Here is a 27,472-nt window from a genome sequence, read left to right on the forward strand (position 1 = left end):
CACCGCTGAGACGGCTGACATCTTCCCCAGTGTTCCTTCTGCGTATGCAAGCTCCGGCGCTGTGAGTGGCCCGGAGCCGCAATGACTTTGCTCCTGCGCCGGTCATTGCAAAGGGCTCTGAAGAAATGGCACGGGCGGCCGCTGCTTCAGAGCACATAACACCGATGACGTCATCAGTGGTGTATATAGTAAATATCGCCTAAATGATGCAAGTTTAGGAGTTATTTACAGGAAATATACTGTAGGTAAGCCTTATTATAGGGCTTACCTATAGGAACAAACAAACCAGGGAAGTTTACTTCCTCTTTAAATAATGTGACCGTATGGTGCCCTGTCACAGTATAAAAATAATTTTGTGTCACCCAAAGTTCTTAACCAGGCAGGTTGAGGGGTTCCAAGGTGCTTGTGTCATTGGGAGGAAACTGAAATTTTAGTTTCTTTGGAGATTGGTAAATGTGGTTTGGGACCTGGAGTCTTTGTACAGATTTGTGGGGGGGAAGCACCCGGGGGGGGGGGGGAAGCACCCAAACTGGGCAGGTGTGCACAGCCCTTATGAGATGTGTTATGACAAAAGTTAAGGCCCCCCCAAGGTGTTCATGTGGCTGCTTTGGAGTGGGCAGGGGTGTATGTGTGCACAGAGATTTTGAGTACTGTCTGGAGGAATCGTGGGTCTAAGCCTGTGGGCCAAATCCGTGCCGAGGCAAGAGCAAGCCAGGAGGCTGATTATGTGTTTTGTGGGTGAATCCCTGCATGAGAAATCTGTGAGGAGAATTGATCAAAACTGAAACAACCGTGTACTCACAACCAATCAGCTTCTGTCTTTCATTTTCAAAGCTTAACTGGAGAAGCTGAGGCTGATTGGTTGCCACGCATGCCCTCTAAGTGATATGAACTTTTTTTTTAATAAACCCGGGGAAGGAAAACCCTAAAGGAAGAATTAGTGAGTGGACTGTGTCCTCAAGCGCTACCTTGAGCTAGTCTTCTTGCGCTGTATACAGTGACGTTAGCTGCTGGAATGTTGTGTACTTCAATAGGTAATAAGTATGGCTCTTATTACTGTCCTTTTTATGCTGGTATTCCAGTCGGCTTTAAAGACTATCCCTGTGCCATCCAGTGCATCGGAGAATTTATTAAGTTCAAATGTCAAAACATGCTGACATAAATGTCAAAATTTAAAATAGTATATTAGAATTTTCTTCTTGAGATCCTCTCTGTGTGTGCTGGTTAAATTTCCATATCACATCCTAGGGTTCAAGATACTAGGCAGCTTGAACTAATACTGGCTCACAGAGGTCACATTCCACTTCAACAGAGAGGAGAAAGAAAATGTAAAATGAATACTGATATGGTATCAAGCTTGTTCACTCTGGACTCCAAGGTAATTTGGGGATTTTGTCCACAACAATGAGATGTATGTCAAGGAAGAGCCGCCAATTGAGTTAGAACAAAAGGTAGCAGAAGTCTAATAGAAGCTTCCCAGGTGTGGCTGGACGTGGCTGTTAGGATGCCGAAGGCCTGGGTTTTGGTAGAGGTTTGCATTCTGTGAACTCCAGTACGGTGAAGTTGGTGTAAAAAAGCCAGACGACGTTACTGGCATAGACGAAGCGTGCGACGGGACAAAGTTAACCTTCTGTTGGTGAGTGTGGTAAGGTTGCATATATGAGAATTCCGACTGATACTTGTACATAGATGTTTCGGTGGGATGAGGCTGCAGGGCTTGAGCTATCCCGTGAAAGTCAAATTTGTAGGCATAACGTTTGCCGTGAACCTTAGTCATAATATTTTTGTCATAGTAGTATCTCAGCGCCCGGCTTAACTTGTCATAGTTCATGTTGGGTTTGCTTTTTCGCTCGCCCCATCTCCGTGCCACCTCGTCGGGGTCTGTCATTTTAAACTCCCCGTTGGTGCCCTCCCAGGTGATACAGTTAGCATTGGCACTGTCTGAGAGCAGCTCTAGGAGAAACTGCCACAGCTGGATCTGGCCGCTGCCTGCAAGAAACCAAAGAGAATGGCATGTTAAAGAAGAAATGTAAATAATCCAGTCCAATTCATTTCTGTGGAGGATATCTCCACAATTTTTCACATTGGAAGAAATTGCCTCATATTCCAATAATGACTGTAAACCATGTGCTTTCCCCTCGCTATCCATCAAGGTGATAAGTGCCTCTAAAGACCTTGCAGTGTTTCACACCCTACTCTATCCAAAGCTAAAAATGTTTTGAACAAACAAGCTGGACACTCTTTAATGACAATGGTCTTTTAAAAAGCTTTATTGTTCCAGGACAAGATAAGAAAAAAAAAAAATCACGCCACTTGCAGAGACCGGTGTTCTGCACTTGAAGAAAGCTGATCTCTGCAAGGTAACACAGAAAACAGTTGCTTTCTATGGAACTTGTTCACACCCAAATGCTGGCGTCCTGTAGAGTACTGGTCCTCAACTCCGGTCCTCAGGGCCCACTAACAGGCCAGATTTTAAGTATTACCTTGGGGAGATGCAGACTAGAGTACTGCAATCACTGAGCAGCAAATGATATCACCTGGGATGTATTTCAGTTATCTTGCAAAGCTGGCCTGTTAGTGGGCCCTGTAGGCCAGGGTTGAGGACCACTGCGTAGAGTACAGAGCTGTACTCTAATGCAGCATGTCTGGATTTTTCAGCAATGCACATAAATGCAATTAAACTTGCATAAACATAATATAAGTCAAAGTAAACTAATGTGATAAGTTAATAGGGAAAAATACAGGAAAAAATGCACATCTATGGATGTAAATGCTCGCAACAATGGACTAAAATTTGAATGTATAGTAAATACATAGCAATGCACATGTTTTTATGCATAATATGGTGTGTGCAAGCCCTAAGCATTTTTTTGGGTGAAACCTCTCAGGGTGAGGCTTGGTCTGGGGGGACTATTTTGTGATCTTGTCCTGGAGCAGTAAAGCTTTCTGGAGGCTGATGTCATTCGAAAGTGCCCAAATTGTTTGATCAGAACATTTTTGTTTTAGCCTTGGAAAGAGTAATGTGGGAAAAACTGAGGTCTTTATTGTCACTGGGGCACTTGCCACCATGAATGCAGCCAACTTGTTTGTTCATTCCATGTTGGGAGAGTTGGCAAGCTCCATCAGCCAGGACCTAAACACACAGATATGGATAGATTGTGGGCTTTGAGTGATGGTTAGCTTTGGAACTAAAATTGATTTGGTTGGGGATCCACTTTGAATACTTTGGTTTTGTGTAAATTTATTTTAAATATGACACTATTTCTGTATTTTTATGGTAAAATCTTATATTCTAAATAAAATCAGTGCACCAGCTGTAAACAATGAATTAAGCTGGAAGCAAAAAAGTGGCCAGTCATCACTCCCAAATAATCTGAATATACAGGATGTGCAAATAGTTTTGTAGTGATCACTGGTCACTTTTTTTCTTGCAGCTTAATTATCTTCTAATAACTTATCATATTCTACTAATATTATAAGTATACAGGGTGTGCAGTGAAATATAAATAGAAATCCCTTGCTGATTTGTACATTTACCCACTGACAAAGAAATGATCAGTCTATAATTTTAATGGTAAGTTTAGTTTAACAGTAGGAGACAGAATAACAAAAAAAAATATATATATATCCAGGAAAAACGCTTTTCAAAAAAAGTTATAAATTGATTTGCATTTTAATTAGTGAAATAAGTATTTGACCCCTTGGTAGCAAAACCCTTGTTGGCAGTCACAGAGGTCAGACGTTTCTTGTAGTTGGCCACCAGATTTGCACACATCTCAGGAGGGAGTTTGTCCCACTCCTCTTTGCAGCTCCTATCCCAAGTCATTAAGGGTTCGAGGTCCAAGTCATTACATTTGGTAACTCGAACCTTCAGCTCCCTCCAAATATTTTTTATGGGATTAAGGTCTGGAGACTGGCTAGGCCACTCCAGGACCTTAATGTGCTTCTTCTTGAGCCACTCCTTTGTTGCCTTGGCCGTGTGTTTTGGGTCATTGTCATGCTGGAATACCCATCCATGACCCATTTCCAATGCCCTGGCTGAGGGAAGGAGGTCCTCACCCAAGATTTGATGGTACATGGCTCCCTCCATCATCCCTTAGATGCAGTGAAAACACCCCTAAAGCATAATGTTTCCACCTCCATGTTTGATGGTAGGGATAGTGTCCTTGGGGTCATAGGCAGCATTCCTCTTCCTCCTTCAAACACGGCGAGTTGAGTTGATGCCAAAGAGCTTGATTTTGGTCTCATCTGCTCACAACACTATCGCCCAGTTCTCCTCCGAATCATTCAGATGTTCATTAGAAAACTTCAGATGGGCCTGTACATGTGCTTTCCTGAGCAGGGGGATCTTGAGGGCACTGCAGGATTTCAGTTTTAGTGTGTTACCATTTGTTTTCTTGGTGACTACAGTTCCAGCTGCCATTGACAAGATTATCCCTTGTATTGCTGGGCTGATTCCTCACCGTTATCATGATCATTGAAACTCCACGAGGTTAGATCTTGCATGGAGCCCCAGACTGAGAAAGATTGACAGTTAATTTGCGATTAATCACACCAACTGTTGTCACCCTTTCACCTTCTTGTAGCCCATTCCAGCCTTGTGTAGGTGTACAATCTTGTCCCTGACCTTCTTGGACAGCTCTATGGTCTTGGCCATGGTAGAGAGATTGGAATCTGATTGATTGCTTCTGTGGACAGGTGTCTTTTATACAGGTAACAAGCTGAGATTAGGAGCACTCCCTTTAAGAGAGTGCTCCTAATCTCAGCTCATTACCTGTATAGAAGACACCTGGAAGCCAGAAATCTTGCTGATTGATAGGGGGTTAAATACTTATTTCACTCATTAAAATGCAAATCAATTAATAATCTTTTTGAAATGCGTTTTTCTGGTTATTTTTGTTGTTATTCTGTCTCTCAAGGTTAAATTAAACTTACCATTAACATTATAGACTGATCATTTCTTTGTCAGTTGGCAAACATACAAAATCAGCAGGAGATCAAATACTTTTTTCCCTCACTGTAAGCCCCATGCACACTGTGCATTAAAAAACACTGCTTTTAGGGGTGTCTGGCTTTTTTCTGCCTCTAAATGCCTCTATGTTAGCCCATGTGTCCATACACACACAGGCATTTAGAGATAGAAAAAACCCCACTGCCAGCACATCTAGGAGCCGCAGCGTTTTGACTGAAAAAAACACTTGACACGTGTAAACGCATGTTAACACTTGGCAGGTCCATTTCTTGAGCGTTAATTCATTTAAATAGTCAGAATAAATTATTATTCTGGCCAGTGATATTAATGGACGCCCAAGTGCCTGATGCACCTAAACACGTCTAGACCTATCACACCGTCAAGCATTTTTTCTACCAAAGCGTTACAGCCAATAGGAAAGGCATTTAGGAGAGCTGGGTAAACCCCCTGGGTGCATAGGGCCTTGTACTTAAAAGATTAAAGCCCCCTTTACCCTAGCCCATACTTCTGCACTGTGTTTTGCATGCACGTGTAATATTTTATATGTTAGGAATTGGCTGAAAACAAATGGCAAGGGAAAAAGAAAAACTGCAGTGTAATGCAGTGCACTGCAAAGCAGGACTGTTGTCATCTACTGTACTTATGCATTGGCGTACAAAATGACATTGCAACACACCAGAGTATTGTGGTAATAAGCACCTTACAGTAATGCAGCAGTGTGAAGCCAGCCTAAAAGAGCTGTTTTATTGCTTCCATTAATAAAATTACAGACATAACTCCATAGTCAAGACAGAGTTGCAAATCTTCGTCAACCTTGAAGTGTAATATTCAACATTACATTTTTCAATAGTTTGACTGCGTATGTCCTTTAGACCAGGTTCACATATATTCGGCTGCGGGTTTGTGCCTGGGGTCTGGTGCGTTCCTCTTCACCAGTTCAGGTGCGAATTGGATCCAAATTTTTGCCTGAATTTGCACCTGAATCAGACCCAAAGACGCACAGGACCCTTTTTGGATGCGAACCGTCACTGCCTTGGACCTGAGTGAACCAACTCCATGCAGAACCGGTCACACTCGCCTGTCATATGAACTGGATGCGGGGAAAACCTACATCCAATTTGCATATATGTGAACTAAGCCTGGAGTGTACTCACCTCCTATTCACACTTATAAGGTGAGAATGGCCTGGGGTTTTCTAGCTACCTGTGTAACATTTTTTTTGGGGGGGGGGTAAACCTCAGAAAATCTGTGGAAATGTTTGTGCAAAATGAAGAGTTGCTCCATTTACTTCATTAGCTGTGAGCTGTCTTTTTCACTACTGCTACTCCTTCTGAGGCACACGCACACATTTTTGTATGTGTGAGAAGGCCAGGTCTCATTTTTTTAACATTTAAAAGGAAATGATATTTTATGGACACACTGTTAATAAGCCCATGCACAAAGACATTTCTAAGAATGTCTGCATAAACCAAATTATCCACAAGGGGGCGGTGTCTACAAACGAATGTGATGCTAAATATGGCTGTACAACTTTGCTTGGGTTATATGATTTGGATTGTAAATTTGGATGCTGATCTGCCAACTACAGTGTAAATGTTACAGTAAAAGATTACCATATATTTCATTGCACACTTTATAGTAATTTTATAGTAAACACTCTGCCTATTGAAAGTACAGAAACATGCTTTTCATTTATGTTGACCTAAAGTCGTTTTCCTCACCTGGATTTGCCAGCCTGCTGCTGGTAGGTCCTAGTATTTGGTAGGGATCTAAAAAGAAAAATAGATAATGTGAAATGTGTATTCTGCAACTAGATCTGCGGTATATTTTCTGTGCCAGATTTTACTTATTGTACATGTCCCCATCGCACATTTCATAAAAACTGTAATAGTAACATGACCACTCTACAATCATGACTAATAAATGATTTAGTTGTAAAGATTGATAATTGTAGATACATTTTTTACTCTGTGCTCTGATTACATAATTTTCTCTTCAGGTAACCCCCCAGTCTGACAAAAAAATCACCTTCAAAATGAATGGGCAGAAATCACCCCACACATTGCTGCATGTGAATCGCACAGGAAAGCATGGTGTGTTCCTATGCAATTCCCGGTGCAAACCGGCCCTCATTGTCCCACTCCTCACAGTGCCGTTCCTATGCAAATGACGACTATCTTAAAGTCAATGTAGGTTTAAATCGGTCATACACTGTTAGATTTTTAATCGAACATTCATATGGAAAAATCTGAAAAATCGTTCATCAGAACATTCAATCCTGCCGTCATTGAATCAACTAATTTAATTCAAAAGTCCTTAACGTTTTACCCAGGCCTGCTACTTCCGATATGTATGATCTTTTCCTGAAAACCACATTCACAGAATTTTGTTCACTTGAGAAAAATTGTCCATCCTGCACCTTTGAAATTTTTGGTCACTAAAGTCACAAACAATTGTTGATTTGACCCAGTAACCCATTGGATAACTGAACGAATGTTCCAAATACAATGATTTTTGAAAAAAAAATTCTACTGGCGTATGGCTAGATTTAGGAAAAGTCTCCTTCCCCGCAGTGATTGGGCACAAGGATAGGCTGGTCAGGCACTTAGTGGGCGTATCTCATTGGATTCTGCTGGTGCTGTACTGAGGGCAGTAATTGCAGCTTCAGGCTCTGTTCACACTACTGTGATGCAATGTTGATCTGATTTTCAATGCGATTTTTGTAGTGCAACTTTGTTGCGTCTTGGTTGTACTTTGGATGTGGTTTTCACATTCTATGGTAACAAATCGCACTGTAAATCACACCAAAGTAGTACAGAGTCTTTTTCCAAATCTGCATTGTACCGAGTCACATTGATGTGAACAGGCACCATTGAAAACAATCTGATTTCCTTTGTCATGCGATTCAGTGTGACTGAAATGGAATCTTAAATTCACAATAGTTTGAACTAGGCCTTACTATAAGCTGTATAGTTTTTGCATGTTATCTATTTTTAGTTTTTTTGTTTGCTGGTTATTTACATTACAAATAAACCTAAAATGTAAATATTCCATTACATTGCAACAAACTAAACAAATTCCTGGAAAGAAAGTATCCAGATGCAGGAATTGCCTAAAGTCCCTATGTTTATCTTGATCTCTATATACATACAGTACTGTATAGATTTCTTTTTTATGCCCTTTATAAAAAGCTGAAGCAAAAGAAACATTTCTTCTTATTGACCTCTTGCTTGTTTAGTCCTATGCCTCATGCACACAGCCGCCCAGGGGGTGCACAGAGCACAGAGCCTGCGTAATGACATTCCCAGGACCCACTACTGCCACATACTGCCACCCAATGAGATGTATTTGAAGATGTGCCTGTAGGCAGTTTTCTTAGAGCCAGTTACATAGGCGCGACCCGACTTTGCCGGGCGACCTGTGAAGTCGCGGTGCGCAGCTTGCACCGCGACCTCGGAGCGGCATGCACGGACTTCATATCATTGAAGTCAATGCAGGTCGCTCCAGGTCGCCCCAAATTAGTACAGGACCCTTTTTCTAAGTCGGAGCCACTTGTCGCTCCTATTAGAACGGGTCCTGTGCTAATCTATGGCAGGCGACCCACGGCGACTTTTCAGGCGACCAGGTCGCCTGACAAGTCGCCCCAGTGTGAACCGGCTCTTAGGGTTGCCTAAAGCATTTGTATGCAAACTATCTGTGTTCAGAGCATGCGTCATTTCAGGTGCTTTGCACAACCCCCGGTGCACATCGCATGTACAGCCATCTCAAAAAGTTACATAGTTAGTCTGGTTGAAAAAAGACAAAAGTCCATCTAGCTCAACCAATAAAAAATCAAATAACAAATGGCTGTACGCGGTGTCTATGGGTCCCAGAGCCGTCATAACTGTACTGCCCCTGTACAGCCATGTGCAAAAAACTTTATTGCCCAAACCTGACTAGCTGTGTGGAGATCCTCCAAGAGCCCCACTTTTGAAGCAGCTGTGTAGCCTTGCCAATGCTTTTTAAAAAAAAAATAAAGAAATCTCACCATATTTATGAAGCAGGGTGCTGTGCCACACAAATGTGCCTCATTCCCCAAAGCAAGTGGATCACATTCCAATTAATAAAAAAAAAATATATATATATTATCTGAGAGGAAGACAATACAGACATGTGACCTTTATAAAGTCATGGTCATGTGACTGGTTCCTTCCTCCAATTGTGGAGATATCTCTGCAATTTTATATGGTGAGACCTCCGCAGGTCACAGTGGACTCCAAACCACAGCCTACATTTTATGAATGGGTTGTAGACTGCAGGTGTTGTGTGGAGTAACTTTGGTGTCCAGCGGATTTTAGTAACCACTCCGCACTATAAACAGACCCCTTGACTGATGTGTATATGAATACTAAGACATCAGCCTGATGAATTCTACCATCTCTGCCTTATACACAGTCTCGTATCATGTTGCGGAGAGTAGTACCTGGCTGTAGACGTTGCTGTTCTGCATTTTTATTCACATTTTGTGTTCCACCAACGGGAGGACCTGTAAATGGAACACATCATTACATTAAACATGGTATAAACTACAATCTAACATACTTCATTAAGTCAGCTGTAATTGGAGTAAAAGAAGAGTCATACATGCCAACCAAAAGTCTGTGGACACTAGTCAATCTCGCTTATAACATCTTGGTGGATATCTTATTCCTAAACCATGGCCATTGATTTGCAGTAGCCCCCCACTCTTTGTGAATATAGCTGCCTCCACTATTCTAGAAAGGCTTTCCACAAGATGTTGAAGCGTGACTATTGGAATTTGTGCCCATTTAGCCAAAATAACATTTGGAGGGTTATGCTGATGTTGGACAAGGCTTGAATTGCAATTGCCATTTCATCTGATCCAAAGGTGTATGACTCATTCTACTGCCAATGTTCTTTAATGGAGGTTGTAGGGCAGTGTGTTTAATTTAATGCACCTCAGTGTGGCTGAGACACCTGAACTGAATCATTTGGAGGAGTGTCCATATACTTTGTCTGTAATAGTGCATTATTTATGTGATTATTGCTTTTGTTTGTCCTCCTGTGTAGTAAGTAATAAACTGTACAATGGCTTAGTGTTTATTACTTCTGTAGGATTAGGGTCTTCAGTTCAAATCCACACCAGAACACTATCTACGCGGAGTCTGGTGTCCTCCCTGCGCTTGCTTGGCTTTTCTCTGGGTACTCCTCCCGCACTCCAAAGATATGCTGATAGGACAAGGTCATCTAAAAGCCCAGGGCGAACATACCAAACTGCGCCCCACCCCAAGATGTATAAGCATTACGTGTTAGCAAAAATCCCCCTACAAAAACACGGAGCACTAACCTGCATTCTTACCCCCAAGCATAAATTCCCTCTCCTCCCAGTACAAATCTGCCTCTCCCCCACTTGCTGAAAATCCCCCTCTGAGCAAAAACCTTTGCCCCCAAATCCTCCCCCCCCCCCCATCCCAACAAAAACACCCCTACTAGCATACATTCTCAACCCCTAAATTTTCCCCTCCCAGTACACCTCTTCTACCCCCACTTCAAATACCCCCCCCAGCACAAATTTCCCCCAAATCTCCCCTCCTAGCACAAATCTCCCCCCCATCCTCTTTTATAACCCAAAACCCTCAAAAGCACCACTCTTAGAACCCCCCCATTTCTCCTCCTAGAATCATATTTAACCCATGCAGCGCCCCGAATTTCCCCTTTCAACACAAATTACTCCCCTAAATCTCCTTGTGGTACCCCTGTACCTAACATGATACCACAGTGCCCAGAGCAGCCACCCCTCCTTCCATCCCTGTCTAAATTAGCCCTAGTATGTGTGTGCATGTATATATGCATGTGAGATAGGGACCTTTGATTGTAAGCTCCATGAAGGCAGGGACTGATGTTTAAGTGGAACTTTATTCAGAAAATTAAGTCCTGCTAGATGACTTCAGGCTGGCCCTTTTTTCAGGTATAGTGATGTAAAACATTAAAAATAAGTGATGTAAAACATTAAAATAAGTGTCTATACTGTTTCAAATCCAGTAATAGACTGTCTTGCCCTGTGCTGCACATGCTCAGTTGCTCTCTATATTTTTAGGCATTTTTAGGCACTACTAAGTTTGTAGAGGCCGATCTGCTGACAGCTTTAAAGTGGAATTAAGCCCTCCTGTCCTTTACAGCCAAGGAAGCTGCTTTTGTTTGATCTGCAACTGCCATGGTGCTGCACATGAGATCAGTTATGACACCAGCTATTGGATGATTTGACAGTTTGTTTGATGACACAAGCAAATGTGACTGTTAGCAATTCTGGCATTCCATGAATGTTACTGATTTTTTTAAACCATTAAATCGATGGGTTTAGTTCTACTTTATGATTTACTGGGGCTCTGGGCTTCAGCAAAATGGCAGCCTCCGGCAAGCAGAAACAGGAGCAATGCTGGAGGAAATGTACAGCACACACTAATTTTAGTAGTTAATTATTAATGTGGAATGTATGTTCCTTAATAAAGAACTTTATTTTTTATCAAGTTGATGAGTAACGTTAACGAGTTCCGCTTTGACATTCAGTTTTTAAAATACTGTGTACTTTGTTGGTACTATATAAATGTGTCTAATACATTTAGAAGTGTAGATTATCACAACACAGACATGTTAAACTTGTTTGGAAACGTTTGTGTGATGGATGATCATTCTTTTCTTTATGGAATGAAGTCCCGGTTCACACATATGCAATGCAGGAACCCTGCAAATCCACTGCGGGTTCCCGCATCGCACCCGACTCGCAGGCAGTTCACACTGCCATATGTGAACTGCTGGGGTTGTCAATATACAAAGTTAACGACACCCCCAGATTAGTTTGCATATCGTATATCATATACAAGTGTGAACACCCATGCGATCTGATTCTAGTGCGTACCAAAAAAAGGGTCCTGCATGACTTTTGTCCGAATGTGATGTGAATTCAGTCATGCAATCTATATGGCTGAATTTGCATCGTGCAGATATCGCATGTGATTTGCATAGCAGTGCAGTGCGAATCACATGGGATGTCTCACATCCCATATGTGTGAACCGGCACTAAGGGAGTCAAGTTATAAGGCGTACTGCAGGTGTCAGGTGGGGCAAATGTCACTCACATTTCCTAGTGAGATCGTTGGCTGGGTTTTGTTTGCCCATAACCACATGGCAATATGTCCAGATTGGGAAATGAGCAAATATATCTGTGGGTCACCAGCAAAGCACGTTGGAGGGGGAGGTGATCAGACAGGTGAGACAAAATCTTTTATGGCAATTGGTGTTTTCACTCATAATCCAGGGTGTGTGCAATGCGCCGCCCCATATATAACCGCATGACATGAAATTTAAAGCCAGCAGACACCTTGGGCAATCAGATGATAGAGGAGCGTCTATCTACTTGTATATCTTACATTTTTTACTAGATTTGGCAATTTTGGTCCATAGAATGTGAATGTTATAGCTGCTTTTTTAACGCCTTTTTAGGAAATCCAACTACTAACAAAATATCTCTGGACGTTGTCACTGAAAATGAAAGTGAATAGCTGTAAACTGCCCCACACAGCATCCCTTAGGGCCGGTTCACACCATAGAAATGCAGTCCAGATGTGTTCCCGATGCCTTGCTGCATGTGTGTTTTTGATGCGTTTCCAGTGCATTTTTGCATGGGGACATCTGCATTTTTGGTGCGTTTTTACCATTTTCCAGTACAGTTCAGTGCAGAAAAAAATGCAGCACGTTCTACTTTTTTTTTCTTCCTGGAACTGGTATGCACTTGAACTGACCGCACTGGTGTGAACTATGCCATTGGAAACCATATAATTACTATTCATGCAGAAACAAAATGCACTGGACTGCATGTGGTATGAACTGGCCCTTACAGCAGACGATGTGTAAATGTAACGGGGGGATAAAAAAAAAGTGGCGGCATTCTAATATAACAAAAATAAGAGACCATAGCATTAGCAGCATTAAAGAAACCCAAACATTTCAGAGACTTTGTGATGGTTTTAGCAGCTACCCAGCTTTTCCCTTTTCGTGCTGAAAGTTGGAGATTGATAGCAAAATGCTGATTGGTTGCTGAGGACGCTTCCAATGTGACAGAAGCAGCACAATCTGATTTGATGACCAGCGTTAATCATACATTTATATAATACATATTTCAGTTGTAGGGGTCAGGAGGATTTGTTTTGGAGGCTGTGGTTTTATTTAGTGCTGATATTCTGAAATGCATTGTGTGACTGATTTTAGTGGCCAGAGAATTCTGGTGTCAGTTTATTGAGGAAAGAGCAATTGCTTGACACCCTGCTGTCCGCTATGCTCCGGTGACTGTGCTGACTGAGTAGACGGCTCTTTGAAGCAGGGAGCTGTGCAGTGACCCCACATCCTCAACACTTCTCTGGTTCTTCCATGATCTGATGACACCTGGACTGACAGATCTGTGCCAATGAGCAACAACCTCACTTCCTCCAGATGGCCACATGCTTAGAATAAAGACCCCTGAAATATGGTCCTCGTATAATTGTATATTTATCCATTCCTTAAAATGTATATTATCACTCAAAAGATAAGTACAATGTAAAACAATGTGCATTTATCCTTTTTGCTCCTTCCCCTGTCCTAACCTAACCTAACCTACCACCCACCACACATGCATGCATACATACCTCATTCCTACAGGTGTTTGTTTACAACAGTTGCCATAGGTCTCACTGTCCTGGCTGTGCATAAACTTTAGGCTCCTTTCACATGGGCGCATCGCCCGACGGAGTCCCTTCTGCTCAGCGGGGGATCGATCCGCCGATCACCACTGAGCAGGCGGATGACCGCTCCGTCTTCGCTTTGTGTGCAGAGACGGAGCTGTCAGATCCCCGCTGTCCTCTATGGGGAGATCGGATCTGATCCTCCAGGCAGATGAGAAATAGGGTTTCCATGCGTCCGGATTTCAAGGACAGGATCAGATCGGATAGCAGCGGGTGTCAACCGCTGCCCCATAGGGATGCATGGAGCATCTGATCAGGTCCACCTAAAAAACTGACAGGCAGATCGGATCGCCCGTGTGAAAGGGGCCTCAGTGTCCTATAAATTTCTATGTGTCTGTGTACTGACGCCAGGGAGGATTGGAGACCGTCCTAATAAAGTCTTTGAGGCTGTAACTGACAGGAGTGGCCAGAAAAGTGAGGACCTGTAGTGCTGGATGTAAACCAATAGTGGACCACTAGTCTCCTTTCCATCCGACTGTCATCTGATCCACTGGACAGATGGGGAATGGATCCCGATCCATCTGTTTTAAGCGGACAGGATCAGATGTTGGCAGCTGTCAACAGACACATGTCCACTGACATCCGCCGCTCCATAGAGAGCAATGGATGGTCCAATTGGGTCTGTCAGTGTGAAAAGGGCCTTCAGCTCTGGTGACATCTGTAAAATTAAGGATTCACCATCACTTTCTGTCTCGGTGAAAACTATCATTAGGACAAATCGAGAGGGTGAATCTTCCCAAAAAGACCATAGACAGCAAGAAACATATGACAGTCATTGACAGATGGCCTGACCCTTCCATGCTTCATCCAAAACTTAAAAAAAAGATTTAAAGTGGTATAACCCCCCCCCCCCCCCCCAAAAAAAAAAAAAAAATGTTTTGAAGTTTCTGCACTAGTTTTCGTTTTTTTTTTTTTTTTTTTTTTTTTCTTTTAGGCTTTTGTTTTCCCTTATGCACCTCTATAGAGCAGCAGATGTCAGCGGTAACATGTCCGCTGATACCCACTGATCTCCGATCTGATCCTGTCTATTTTGCCTGTCCTATTTTCCATCCGTCTGGAGGAACAGATGAAAACGGACAGGCAAAGGAAGCGGAGACGGACCAGTCACCCACTTGCCCAGCGGGGATCGGTGAATTGACCCCCACTGAGCAAAACAGAGTCCACTGGGTGGAAAGCCGTGTGAAAGGAACCTTTGGGTGCATTCCGCATTCTGGATGAACTAGTAAAGCAGACACCTTTGGCCAGCAGCATTGTCAGTCTGGAGAGAGGGTAGTGTTTACTGGTTGGATGACCTGGTAAAATGAAAGGAAAAAGACTAAAAGGAAAACGTATGCTGCACCACACCTGAGAATTGGTAAGCTGCAGTATATACATATTTATCTTTGGCTTTAATACAGATTTAAAGTCCATCACAGATTTAAAATCTAAAAATCAACTTAATTTACCTTCCCTTCTGACTTTGATGCATTTTCCCAAAAATGGCAACATTTGGCTAAACTCTCCCAATTTTTGCAGTTTTGAATTTTTGGGCAATGAAAACTGTTATTACTCAGTTTTGCTCTTCCCTACATTTTAAAAAGAAACACGAGCAGCTATGTAAAAAATTATTTTTTTATGATTAAAAAAAAAAAAAACAGAAAAGTTGGGTCCTCTGCCAGTTTTTATTGCTGTCCCTCAGTATTAACTGAGAAAATGCCCCTTCTATTCCGGGTGGCATTAAAATAATAATCTTTTATGTGCAGGATAAACAGATGACTTTCCCTAAAAATGATCAGATCATAGTCAAGAAAGAGGTGACTTACTTTTTGTAACAGACGAGTTCACATTATTTCCCCAGCCCGATCTCCGCACAGACTCATACAAGGGTTCTGTTGAAGACAAATATTCTGTGTTTAGGTTTTATAGTGAATTTTATTTTTTTATGCAGGTTAGATACATAATGCTGCCCATTTTTAACCTAGTAAAGCGGAACAGAATTGTACAGCATACAAGTAAATTCAGTACATATTCAAAAATAAAGTATAACTAAACTAAACGCAAAACTTTTTTCTTTTTAGTTTTGGATGGAGTGGAGAGGGATTAGAACCCTGTCAGTTTTTACTGCTTTCTGTGCCCCCAGTAGGGAGATTCACCCTTTCTATTTGTTCTGTTTACCATTATCATTAAAAGTAAAAGAAAATGGGACACAGATATCAAAACAAGTCTGACAGGGGTTATAATAACCCTTCCCTACTGTATCCAAAAAAAAAAAAAAAGGTTTTGCCTATCGTCCTATTTTAAAACAGAAAATATGGGTAGTTATTGTAACAGTTTGACAGACCCACAATTCAATGGTTTGAGGGGCCAGTTCAGCTAAAATATGTGCAGCAATTGAGGTTTGTTATGAAATTTATTTTATTATATATGCCCTAATTAGCCTTTCCTAACCAGAGTTCCTCCAGAGGTTGCTAGGAGTTCCTTGAGAAATGTCTACAGTATCTCACAAAAGTGAGTACACCCCTCACATTTTTATAAATGTTTTTTTTATTATATCTTTCCATGTGACAACACTGAAAAATTGACACTTTGCTACAATGTAAAGTAGTGAGTGTACAGCTTGTATAACAGTGTAAATTTGCTGTCCCCTCAAAATAACTCAACACACAGCCATTATTTTCTAAACCGGGCCCTAATTCTAATCTAATTGGGCCCAATTAGCCATTTTCCCTCCCCGGTGTCATGTGACTCGTTAGTGTTACAAGGTCTCAGGTGTGAATGAGGAGCTAGTGTGTTAAATTTGGTGTTCTCGCTCTCAATCTCTCATACTGGTCACTGGAAGTTCAACATGGCACCTCATGTTAAAGAACTCTCTGAGGATATGAAAAAAATAATTATTGCTCTACATAAAGACGACCTAGGCTAAAAGAAGATTGGCAAGACCCTGAAAATGAACTGCAGAAAGGTGGCCAAGACCAGCTCCGTAATGTCGTCATGGAGGAGTGGAAAAGGACTTCAGTGGCAACCTGTGAAGCTCTGGTGAGCTAAATGCCCAAGAGGGTTAAGGCAGTGTTGGAAAATAATGGTGGTCACACAAAATATTTACACTCTGGGCCCAATTTGGACATTTTCATTTAGGGGCGTTGTTTTGCCAGCGGTTTAAACTTTGATGGCTGTGTGTTATTTTAAGGGGACAGCAAGCCATACTCTTACTACTTTACATTTTAGCAAAGTGTCATTTCTTCAGTGTTGTCACATGAAAAGATATAATAAAATATTTACAAAAATGTGAGGGGTGTACTCACTTTTTTGTGATATACTGTACCTCCCTGATATGAAACCAGTGACGCCAATAATATTTCTAGCTATTTTAAGTTGCATTATTTCCACTAGGCAATGATGTAAGAAGAAATCTTCCCACTGAACACCATGCCAATGTACTGTGAGCTATATATATATATATATTAGTAATTATTGGTAGGGGTTCCCCAAGTCAATATTATTTCCAGTTTCTCCAAGTTAAAAAAAAAAAGTCTGACCCAAATATAATATTTTCAAATTCATTACCAAAATGTTCTTTTTTTTTTCCTCCAGGAATTAGCGGGTTAACGGACTCGGCGATCTCTAGAATATGCTAGAGATGCAATGCCAGAGGCTCAGACACCACCCACGTAAATAGAGATTGTTTTAAGAAAAGAACGTTTTCAGCCTGACACAACTAGGGCCGACAGCCAAAGCTAGAGCTCAGCGTCTGCAAAGCATAGAGAAATGTGCTGCTGCACAGGAGAAATGTAGAATTTTTTTTGTCTCCCCGGAAACATTACATTTTTCCACACTTCTGGCTTGGCTCCCTCAGAATCCAGAACTACATCAGATTAGACTCCCAATACACACAGCTCGGACGAGTGTCCCTGACTTGGCTGAATAGCTTCCTATTATTATATGCACTCCTGTGCGATGCAAACATGATTGCTTGCATTGTTCATAGATTATGAGCTACAGGATGCCAGGTGGGCTTTGTGTGTGAAAATCTTCTCTTGTTCCCCCTAGTACACATGGCAGAATGACTTGGACATTGGCTGAATGTACATGCTGGTCCACACAACTCCAGCCTCATAAATTACGGCTTTATATACCAAATATTAGCATGTTCTACTAGTAATTTTGGGTTGCTTAGAATCTTACTCTCACCTTTGGAACTCATAAAAAAAAATAATTAGACCTGACATTTTTCCATAGCTTAATATAGTGGGCCAGTTTACTCCAAAAACAGGGCTTTTTTTTTCAGCGGGAACATGGAGGAACACCTCCAGCAATGAAAGTATGTAATGGCAATAAGTGCTGGGGTGTCTATTGATACTGGCTGCTGGAAGATCTATTTTTGCGTTGAGGTCTATTGTTGCCGGGTAGGTTTATTGTTGCTGATCGGCGGGATCTACTGCTGAGAAGGTCTATTGTTGCTGGCTCCTGGAGGGTTTATTGAGGTCTATTGTTGAGGTCTATTGTTGCTGGCTCCTGGAGGGTTTATTGAGGTCTATTGTTGAGGTCTATTGTTGCCGGGTAGGTTTATTGTTGCTGATGGGGGGTCAAGTGTTGCTAGGCGGGATCTACTGTTGAGAAGGTCTATTGTTGCTGGCTCCTGGAGGGTTTATTGATGCTGGCTGCTGAGAGATCTGTTGTTGCTGCTGGGGGTCTATAATTGCTAGGGTGTATTGTGTTGCAGTGGGTCCATTTTTGTTGATGGGGAAGTCCATTGCTGTTTGGGGTATCTATTGTTGCTGGGATGGGGTCTATTGTTGCTTACTGGAGGGGATTTATTTTACGGTCTTTCTAGTTATCATGAAATTCTGTGCAAATCACCTAGTAGCACAAAATTATACTTGGTTCTGTATTATATAAAAGGGGCGGTACTGGGAGGTAGGTAGGTGGAACCAGGGGACAGTGCTCAGAGGTGGGTGGGGAGCAGAAATGAAGGGTGATTTCAAATGGGGGAGTTCCTGCACCTATTCTATGAGAAAAAAAGCCCTGCTCAAAAGTAATATTTTGTTAACAAGTATTTCTTGGTGAACTGAATTACTTTAAAAGCTCTTTCACATGGCCGCTCCGCTGTTCTTATCCGCTGCGGGACTTTTTTTTTTCACGAAGCGGATGACACTTGTGTCATCCGCTCCGTCTGTCCGCATATCATCCCATCCGTTTGCGGATGATATACGGACATAATGTAAGTCTATGGGGATTGCGGATGTCAGCGGGTGACACCGCTGACATCCGATTTTCCTTCCTTTCCATTTTTTTACACGGAGGAAAAATAGGGTTCTGTTCCGTTCCAAAAAACGGAACAGAACTGAAAGGAAGAAAATCGGATGTCAGCGGATGGTATTCCGCTGACATCCGCAATGCCATAGACTTACATTATGTCCGCAAATCATCCGCAAAAAAATAGGATGATTTGCGGACAAGCGGAGCGGCCGTGTGAAAGAGCCCTAATTCTTCCATTGTCTCTTAAAAGCTTCTGCAGCCTTTTCTCACTACTATGGTTCCACCCATTCCCAGGATTACCTCAAATGAAAAGCCAAGTACTTTAAAACTTTGGCTCCAGACATTATTGGTATAGATAAAAAGAAGACTTGAGTTTAGGAGCTTTTGGCGTTTTTTTTTGGCAAAGTTCCTAAACCTGGCTCTATAAAAGAGTTTAGGAGCTGCCGTGTTTAGATGAGCTTCAACCTCCCTCTCCTGAACGTGGAAGAATCACGTTCAGGATACGATCGTTTTGACAGCCGGCTGTGGGAAGCTCAGCAAAATTGTGGCACAATTTTGCCGCATTGCATTTTCCCGCCGGCGCTGTAAATGTATGTTACTGGGCAGAACCCGGCTCCATGCACACTGGGCTTTAAAAAAATGCCATTTCCTTTAGCAGAAAAAAACGCAGATATAATGCATTTTTGTACACATATTGAGGCACATTTAGGAGTGTTTAGTGTTTTTTCGGCCAGAAGGCTCCAGAAAAAACGCAAACCAGAAGTGTTTTTTCATGCCTTTAAATGCTGAGCTTAAAAAATACCTCTAAATGTCCTAATATGCATGGACACATAGGATAACATTGAGCTGCTTCTACAGGCACAAATAAACCTGCTAAACTCTTGTAGAAGCGGCATTTAAGCCCAGTATGCATTGACCCTAAATGAGGTGAATCTCTGTCCACTTCATGCTGTTTTTTTTTCTTTGCAAACTGACATTTCACCTCTTTCACTAAGCGAACAGAAAATTCCCTTTCAAAGTAAAAATTCCCAAGGAAAGTAAACATTCTATTTGCCTTTAGTAAATCAACCTCATGCACTCAATAAGGGTATCTGAAACGGGTTGTAAAGTCAGAAAGTTTTTTTTTAAATCTTAATGCATTCTATGTATTTAGATAAAAAGCCTTTTGTGTGCAGCAGCTCCCCTCAGCGCCCCCCCCCCTATACTTACCTGAGCCCCTCTCTATCCAGCGATGTCCATGAGTGCCTCAGCCGGCTGGCACTCTCTCTCCTGATTGGCTGAGACACAACAACGGCACCATTGGCTCCTGCTGCTACCAATCAAACTAGGTTAGTCAATCAGGATAGAGAGGGGGCGGAGTTGAACAGCAGCTGCTTGTCTGAATGGATACACGGAGCTGCAGCTCGGCTCAGGTGTCCCCATAGCAAGCTGCTTGCTGTGGGGGAACTCAACAGGAGGGTGGGGCCAGGAGCTCCAGCCAGGGACCCAAGAAAATGTGGATCTGGGCTGCCCTGTGCAAAACCACTGCACAGGGCAGGTAAGTTTAACATATTTGTTATTTTAATAGAAAAAAAACAAAAAAAAACGAGACTTTACAAAAAAAACGAGACTTTACAATCACTTTAAGTGGCTCCACGGCAAACACCCAGTATTATCCGAAAAAGTTATGTTACTTGTTCTTTTTGTTAGCCCTAATCTCCATAAAATGTGCTTGCATTCTTTTTCTACCAACATAGTAATGAATCAAAGTTTTTAATTGTAACACTGCACTTCTCATTGCACACATACACATAGGCTTCCAGCCTGAGGAACCATCGCCCTGCCTGGTACCTTGAAATGCACTTTTTTTATTTGCAGAGAAGATTTTTTATTGATCAGGACCTACCCAAATGCTGCATGTTCAGGTGAATGTGTCCAGTGCAAATATTTTGATGCTTTTTTTTCCCCAGCAGTGAATACTTTTCCCCGTGATCTGCTTAGTACTGAAATATTAATATTGGTTGGAATTGGCCCAGGAGCTTATTTAATCCTGAATAAGAAAACTGACTTGCATTACATCCCAGAAAAATTACCATTTTACTTTCTGACTAGCAGAAAATGTTTCTGTGTTTTCTTCCACTATATGTTTCTGCTAACAATTCATCATGTTTTGGGCCAATTTGTATGTACGTCACTAGGCCACCCAAGTACCTCTGCTGGGCACGCTCCTTACTGCTGGCAAGCAACTGATCCCTCTAGAGCCACCGTTCTGCTAACGTTAGAATATATTTTAGTAAGGGGGAGATGAATAGACCCTCTGTACTTTACAACCGGCTTTCACAGAACAGTTTCCATATGTTAGAGCAAGCAATTGTATAATAAATAAAGGGAAAATACCCACTCACTCCTCAGCATTGCATTACTCAAATTTGTAGGTATTGCTGCACTAGAAGTAAAGGTATACAGGCAGATTAACTCTTACGGAGCCAGGTCATTATACTTGCCAAGTATCACTTTCTTCTGTTCTGTTTCCGAATGAGGATAGGTCTGTGCAGTAATATGTTTTTACATATATATAGTAATTTTGGCTTGGTGTTTGCCTTGTGCATTTTAGACAATATTATTCTTAAAAATTGAAAAAGGTAAGTTTTAATTTTTATGTGTAGTGGTGGCTGTATAAGCCTTTTTGACTATATTTTATTTCCAAGTTCATATAGTATCTCACAAAAGTGAGTACACCCCTCACATTTTTGTAATTATTTTATTATATTTTTTCATGTGACAACACTGAAGAAATGACACTTTGTTACAATGTAAAGTAGTGAGCGTACATCTTGTATAACAGTGTTAATTTTTTTTGCTGTCCCCTCAAAATCACTCAACACACAGCCAATATTGTCTAAACCGCTGGCAACAAAAGTGAGTACACCCCTAAGGGCTCTTTCACACTAGTGTCCGTTGGACGGACTCCGTTTTTCTCAGCGGGGGATCGATCCGCGATCCCCCGCTAAGCAGGAAGATCACAGCTGTGTCTCCGTGCTGTGTGCGGAGACACAGCTGTCAGTTCCCCATGCATCTCTATGGGGGAAATCGGGTGGGAACGGACCGTCGGTCTGTTCTCATCCGATCCGCTGGACGGATGGAAAATAGGGTTTTCATCCGTCCAGATTTGACGGATCGGATGTCAGCGGACACGTCTCTGCTGACATCTGATGCCCCATAGGGATGCATGGGGGGACCGTTCAGATCCGCCAAAAAAAACGAACAGGCGGATCTGAACGGTCCGCCTGTGTGAAAGGGGCCTAAGTGAAAATGTCCAAATTGGGCCCAATTAGCCATTTTCCCTCCCCGTGTCATGGGACTCGTTAGTGTTACAAGGTCACAGGTGTGAATGGGGAGCAGGTGTGTTACATTTGGTGTTATCGCTCTCACTCTCTCATACTGGTCACTGGAAGTTCAGCATGGCACCTTATGGCAAAGAACTCTCTCTGAGGATCTGAAAAAAAAAAATTGTTGCTCTACCTAAAGATGGCCTAGGCTATAAGAAGATTGCCAAGACCCTGAAACTGAGCTGCAGCACGGTGGCATAGACCATACAGCGATTTAACTGGACAGGTTCCACTCAGAAAAGGCATCGCCATGGTCGACCAAAGGAGTTGAGTGCACGTGCTCAGCGTCATATTCAGAGGTTGCCTCTGAGAAATAGACATATGAGTGCTGCCAGCATTTCTGCAACCAAAATAAACGTATTTGGTTCAGATGGTGTCAAGCGTGTGTGGCGGCAACCAGGTGAGGAGCACAAAGAAAATGTGTCTTGCCTACGGTCAAGCATGGTAGTGGGATTGTCATGGTCTGAGGCTGCATGAGTGCTGCCGCCACTAGGAAGCTACAGTTCATTGAGGGAACCATGAATGCCAGCATGTACCGTGACATACTGAAGCAGAGCATGATCCCCTCCCTTCACAGACTGGGCTGCAGGGCAGTATTCCAACATAATGACCCCAAAAACGTCTCCAAGACGACCACTGCCTTGCTAAAGAAGCTGAGGGTAAAGGTGATGGACTGGCCAAGCATGTCTCCAGACCTAAACCCTATTGAGCATCTGTGGGGCATCCTCAAATGGAAGGTGAAAGAGCGCAATGTCTCTAACATCCACCAGCTCTGTGATGTCTTCATGGAGGAGTGGAAGAGGACACCTGTGAAGCTCTGGTGAATTCCATGCCCAAGAGGGTTAAGGCAGTGCTGGAAATAATGGTGGCCACACAAAAGGTTGGCACTTTGCCCCCAATTTGAACATTTTTAATTAGGGGTGTACTCACTTTTGTTGCCAGTGGTTTAGACAATACTGACTGTTTGTTGAGTTATTTTGAGGGTACAGCAAATTTACACTGTTATACAAGCTGTACACTCACTACTTTTATATTGTTGCACAGTGTAATTTCTTCAGTGTTGTCATATGAAAAGATATAATAAAATATTTACAAAAATGTGAGGGGTGTACTCACTTTTGTGAGATACTGTATGTGAAGGCATCAATCTCTACCATTGGAGTGTTTAACTGATGGTGTACCTCTGGACCCCATCAGCATTCTGATTACGAAATTCTGAATAACTCTGATCATGTTTATGAATCATACCATTTTAGAAATAGGCTGTCAGGACTTTGAGTCACATTGTGATACATTTACAGATGCAAACTTTGGCTAACGTAAACATAAATAATTATAATGACTAAAGACAAAAAACATAAAGCTGTTTTTTGGAACCTGTGCTGTGCTAAATTACAACCAAATGCCATTGTTTAACTGGAGCTAGTAAATAAAAATCATTTGCTATGGACAACATCACCAGCATGGAAACAAATGACCACATTGCTTGGGATTTCAGTGCAGCAGAGGCAGAGTTGTCAGCTCAAACAGAAAGCTGAGATCACTGGATTTGTGCCAGATCAACAGGTTCATTTCCGCACTTGCAGTATTTGGAAAGAGACAAAACAGGCAAAAATATGCATGCATTGCGGAGATGCGCTGAATATGTGACATAGATGTCTCACTTACAGGTGCATCTCATAAATTTGAATTTCATCAAAAAGTTAATTCATTTTAGTAATTCAATTCAAAATGTAAAACTCCTATATTTTATATAGATGCGTTACACACAGAGTGGTATATTTCAAGCATTTCTTTCTTTTAATTTTGATGATTAGGGCTTACAACTAGTAAAAACCTAAAATTCAGTATCTCAGAAAATTAGACTATTACATAACATCAATAAAAAAAGGTTTTTAATACAGAAATGTTGCTTTATTGAAAAGTATGTCCATGTACAGTATGCACTATGCCAATACATGGTCGGGGATCCTTTTGCATGAATTACTGCATCAATGCGGTGTGGTATGGAGGCGATTAGCCTGTGGCACTGCTGAAGTGTTATGGAAGCCAAGGTTGCATTGATAGCGGCTTTCAGCTCATCTGCATTGTTGGGTCTTGGGTCTCCCATTTTCCCCTGGACAATACCCCACAGATTCTCTATGGGGTTTAGGTCAGGCGAGTTTGCTGGCCAATCAAGCACAGTGATACCATGATCATTAACCCAGGTATTGATATTTTTGGCAGTCTGGGCAGGTGCCAATGAAATCAGCATCTCCATATAGCTGGTCAGCAGAGGGAAGCATGAAGTGCTTTGAATTTCCTGGTAGAGGACTGCCCTGACTTTGGACTTGATAAAACACAGTGGACTAACACCAGTAGATGACATGGCTCCCCAAATCATCACAAAATGTGGAACATTTTGCATTTTATTTGGAATTCAAAGTCCCAGAGTCTGGAGGAAGAGTGGAGGCGAGTTGCATGGGGTCCAGTTTGAAGTTTCCACAGTCAGTGATGATTTGGGGAGCCATGTCATCTGCCGATGTTGGTCCACTGTGCTTTATCAAGTCCAAAAGTCAGTGCAGCCCTCTACCTGGAAATTCTAGAGCATTTCATGCTTCCCTCTGCGAACCAGCTTTATGGAGATGCTAATTTAATTTTCCAGAAGGACTTGGCACCGCCCACACTGCCAAAAGTACCAATACCTGGTTTAATGATCACGGTATCACTACGTTTAATTGGTTTGATTGAACTCGCCTGACCGAAGCCCCATAGGGAATATGTGGAGTATTGTCAAGAAGAAGATAAAAGAAACCAGACCCAACAATGCAGAGGAGCTGAAAGACGCTATCAAAGTAACCTGAGCTTCCATAACACCTCAGCAGTGCCACAGGCTGATCGCCTCCATGCCACGCCATATTGATGCAGTATTTCATGAAAAAGGAGCCCCGACCAAGTATTGTGTCAGTGCATACTATACTGTACATGGACATACTTTTCAGTAACCCACATTTTTTTTTTTATAGGTCCTATATAATATTCTAATTTTCTGAGATACTGAATTTTGGGTTTTAACTAGCTGTAAGCCACAATCATCAAAATGAAAAGAAAGGAATGCTTATAATATATCGATCTGTGTGTAACACCTCTATATAAAAAAAATGAGTTTCACTTTTTGAATTGAATTACTGAAATAAATTAACTTTTTGATGATATTCTAATTTTTGAAATGAATCTGTACAAGAACCTACTTTTATTGCCTCCCAATAGCAACATTTAATGGGTGTGAGTGCAGTCAATAGTAACAATCCTAATCAGGGAATACTATTTTCACTCTCCTTTACATGCCCGCTTCCCTCCCAGGTAGAGGCTGGGAGCCACGAATGCCCAATGCCCTACCCTCCTATCGATACAAAGAATTTAGATGGAGATGAAAAGTCTTATGCCCTACAAAGGGTGCAACGTGTACAGCCCACTCTGGCATTAGGCACAGTTTGAAGTATTGATAAGTTGCAGGGTTTTTATTTTTTTGGTACACACAGGACATACAATATATTCACTAGATGCCTTTAAAACGTTTCAGATATTACAAGAGCTTCATCTCCCAAATCAAAAGTGTTATCAATATCTTCAATTAAGACATTTCCAGACATTCTGTAATACGACACAGAGGTTGTATCTATCCTCAACCTCTCTAATTTCCATGGTGGCGATAACCTCTGAAATATGTGACATAAACTTTTACAAAGATGGACCTCTCCAACTAAGTCTGCTAAGATGCTCCTGACATTAACAGGCTGAGTACCAAGGCTTAGCAACCAGCTATGTCAGAACTACAAAATGTGTGCTTCTTCTTATAGTTTTTCAAATTAAAGATATGACGGAGCCTGAATGCTGGGAGAAGGTTTGCGGGTAATGAGAAAGATTTAAATGCTTAAGAAATTGAAATAGAAAAAACATCCCTCGTGCTTTAGAAAAATTATTTTCAAGTTTTTTGTTCTAGAGCAGAAAAGAAAACCAAGTGGCCTTTGCATTTTTGTAGGTTTAATAAAATAGTGGTCCTTTCACTGGAAGAAAGGGATAGATAATCGTTACTTAGAACGTGTCCCAGACAGCCTGTCAGGTTTAATTCCACATGCTGGAGTCGGACTCTGGGACAGGCAGAGTTGGGAGGCTCCCTTGTGAGTTCAGTTTCCTGCCTCCCCCCCCAACTTTAACACAACCGGTCTTTGTTTCCAACTTCCCGTGAAAAAACACAGTGGCCAGCCGCTGAGGTGGGTCAGAGAGAGAAATCAGACAAAACATTAGCAGCGGAATTTCAAAGGAAAACAATTTGAAAAAAAAATGAGAATGAGAGAATACAAAAAGAGAGACTAAATATAGAGATGTGAACTTGTATCGGTTTATATATTTTAACAGGCTGGACAGGTAAGCAACAGCCAAAAAAATAGAAAAAGAGAAGTAAGTTGGGGGTAGGGTACTTTTCAACGTTCATTCTTGCCTAATAAAGGCTTGGTATTATTTACCATTGCAGACCTGTATATGGCTGTCACAGCTGTAAGACCTCAATGTATATGTTATTTTATTAGGAATACCCTAATTCCTATCACAGCTACATTGAAAATGTTTATGCTATGCTGATCTTTTTAAAAGTGTCATGATTGTAGGGCTAAATAACCCATAGAAAGCAGAAGAAAAACCAAGCACCATAGAACAATAAATTAAGATCGCAACAGAGAATTTAAAGTTCATTAAAAGATATCAATCCACACATGATCGGCGTATGATGGTGACTGGGTCCCTTGCAGCAGTGGTACTTAAAGTAGATGTAACCCCAGCCGAGTGACATTTAGTTTGCTTTGTGCTCTGGGTATCATGTGGATGTAAAAGCATGGATGTTACCCTTGCAACCAACTTCAGATTAGTACCTGCTATTGTGTTCACCACACCTAAACTGTGAAAAACTTAGACGGATAAAATTGTCGCATTTGAGCTATAGTAAGAAAGCAAACAAATGCTCAAAAAAACAGGCATTTCACTGGATGGCAAAATTACAGACTCGGGCCCACCTATTTCAGACATGTAATGCAATCAAACCTACTGGTGAAGCTAATTATTCTTTGATTGGTTAGCAGCAAAAT

At 41.8% G+C, this 27,472-nt stretch overlaps 1 protein-coding gene across 1 annotated transcript in view; it reads right to left on the reverse strand.

Moving 5' to 3' along the window:
* Window positions 1-852: 852 nt before the first annotated feature.
* The window catches only part of FLI1 (Fli-1 proto-oncogene, ETS transcription factor), a 135,529-nt gene continuing 108,909 nt past the window's right edge, over window positions 853-27,472 (reverse strand). Inside the window, exons 6-9 of the mRNA XM_082273547.1 lie at window positions 15,552-15,617; window positions 9,435-9,497; window positions 6,694-6,741; window positions 853-1,989 (exon numbers count right to left, since the gene is read on the reverse strand). Coding sequence (XP_082129673.1) covers window positions 1,463-1,989; window positions 6,694-6,741; window positions 9,435-9,497; window positions 15,552-15,617 — 704 coding nt within the window. The 3' untranslated portion in view covers window positions 853-1,462. The remainder of the gene's footprint in view (window positions 1,990-6,693; window positions 6,742-9,434; window positions 9,498-15,551; window positions 15,618-27,472) is intronic.

This window comes from Pelophylax lessonae (genome assembly GCF_965119305.1).
Source record: "Pelophylax lessonae genome assembly, chromosome: 12".
NCBI lineage: Eukaryota > Metazoa > Chordata > Amphibia > Anura > Ranidae > Pelophylax > Pelophylax lessonae.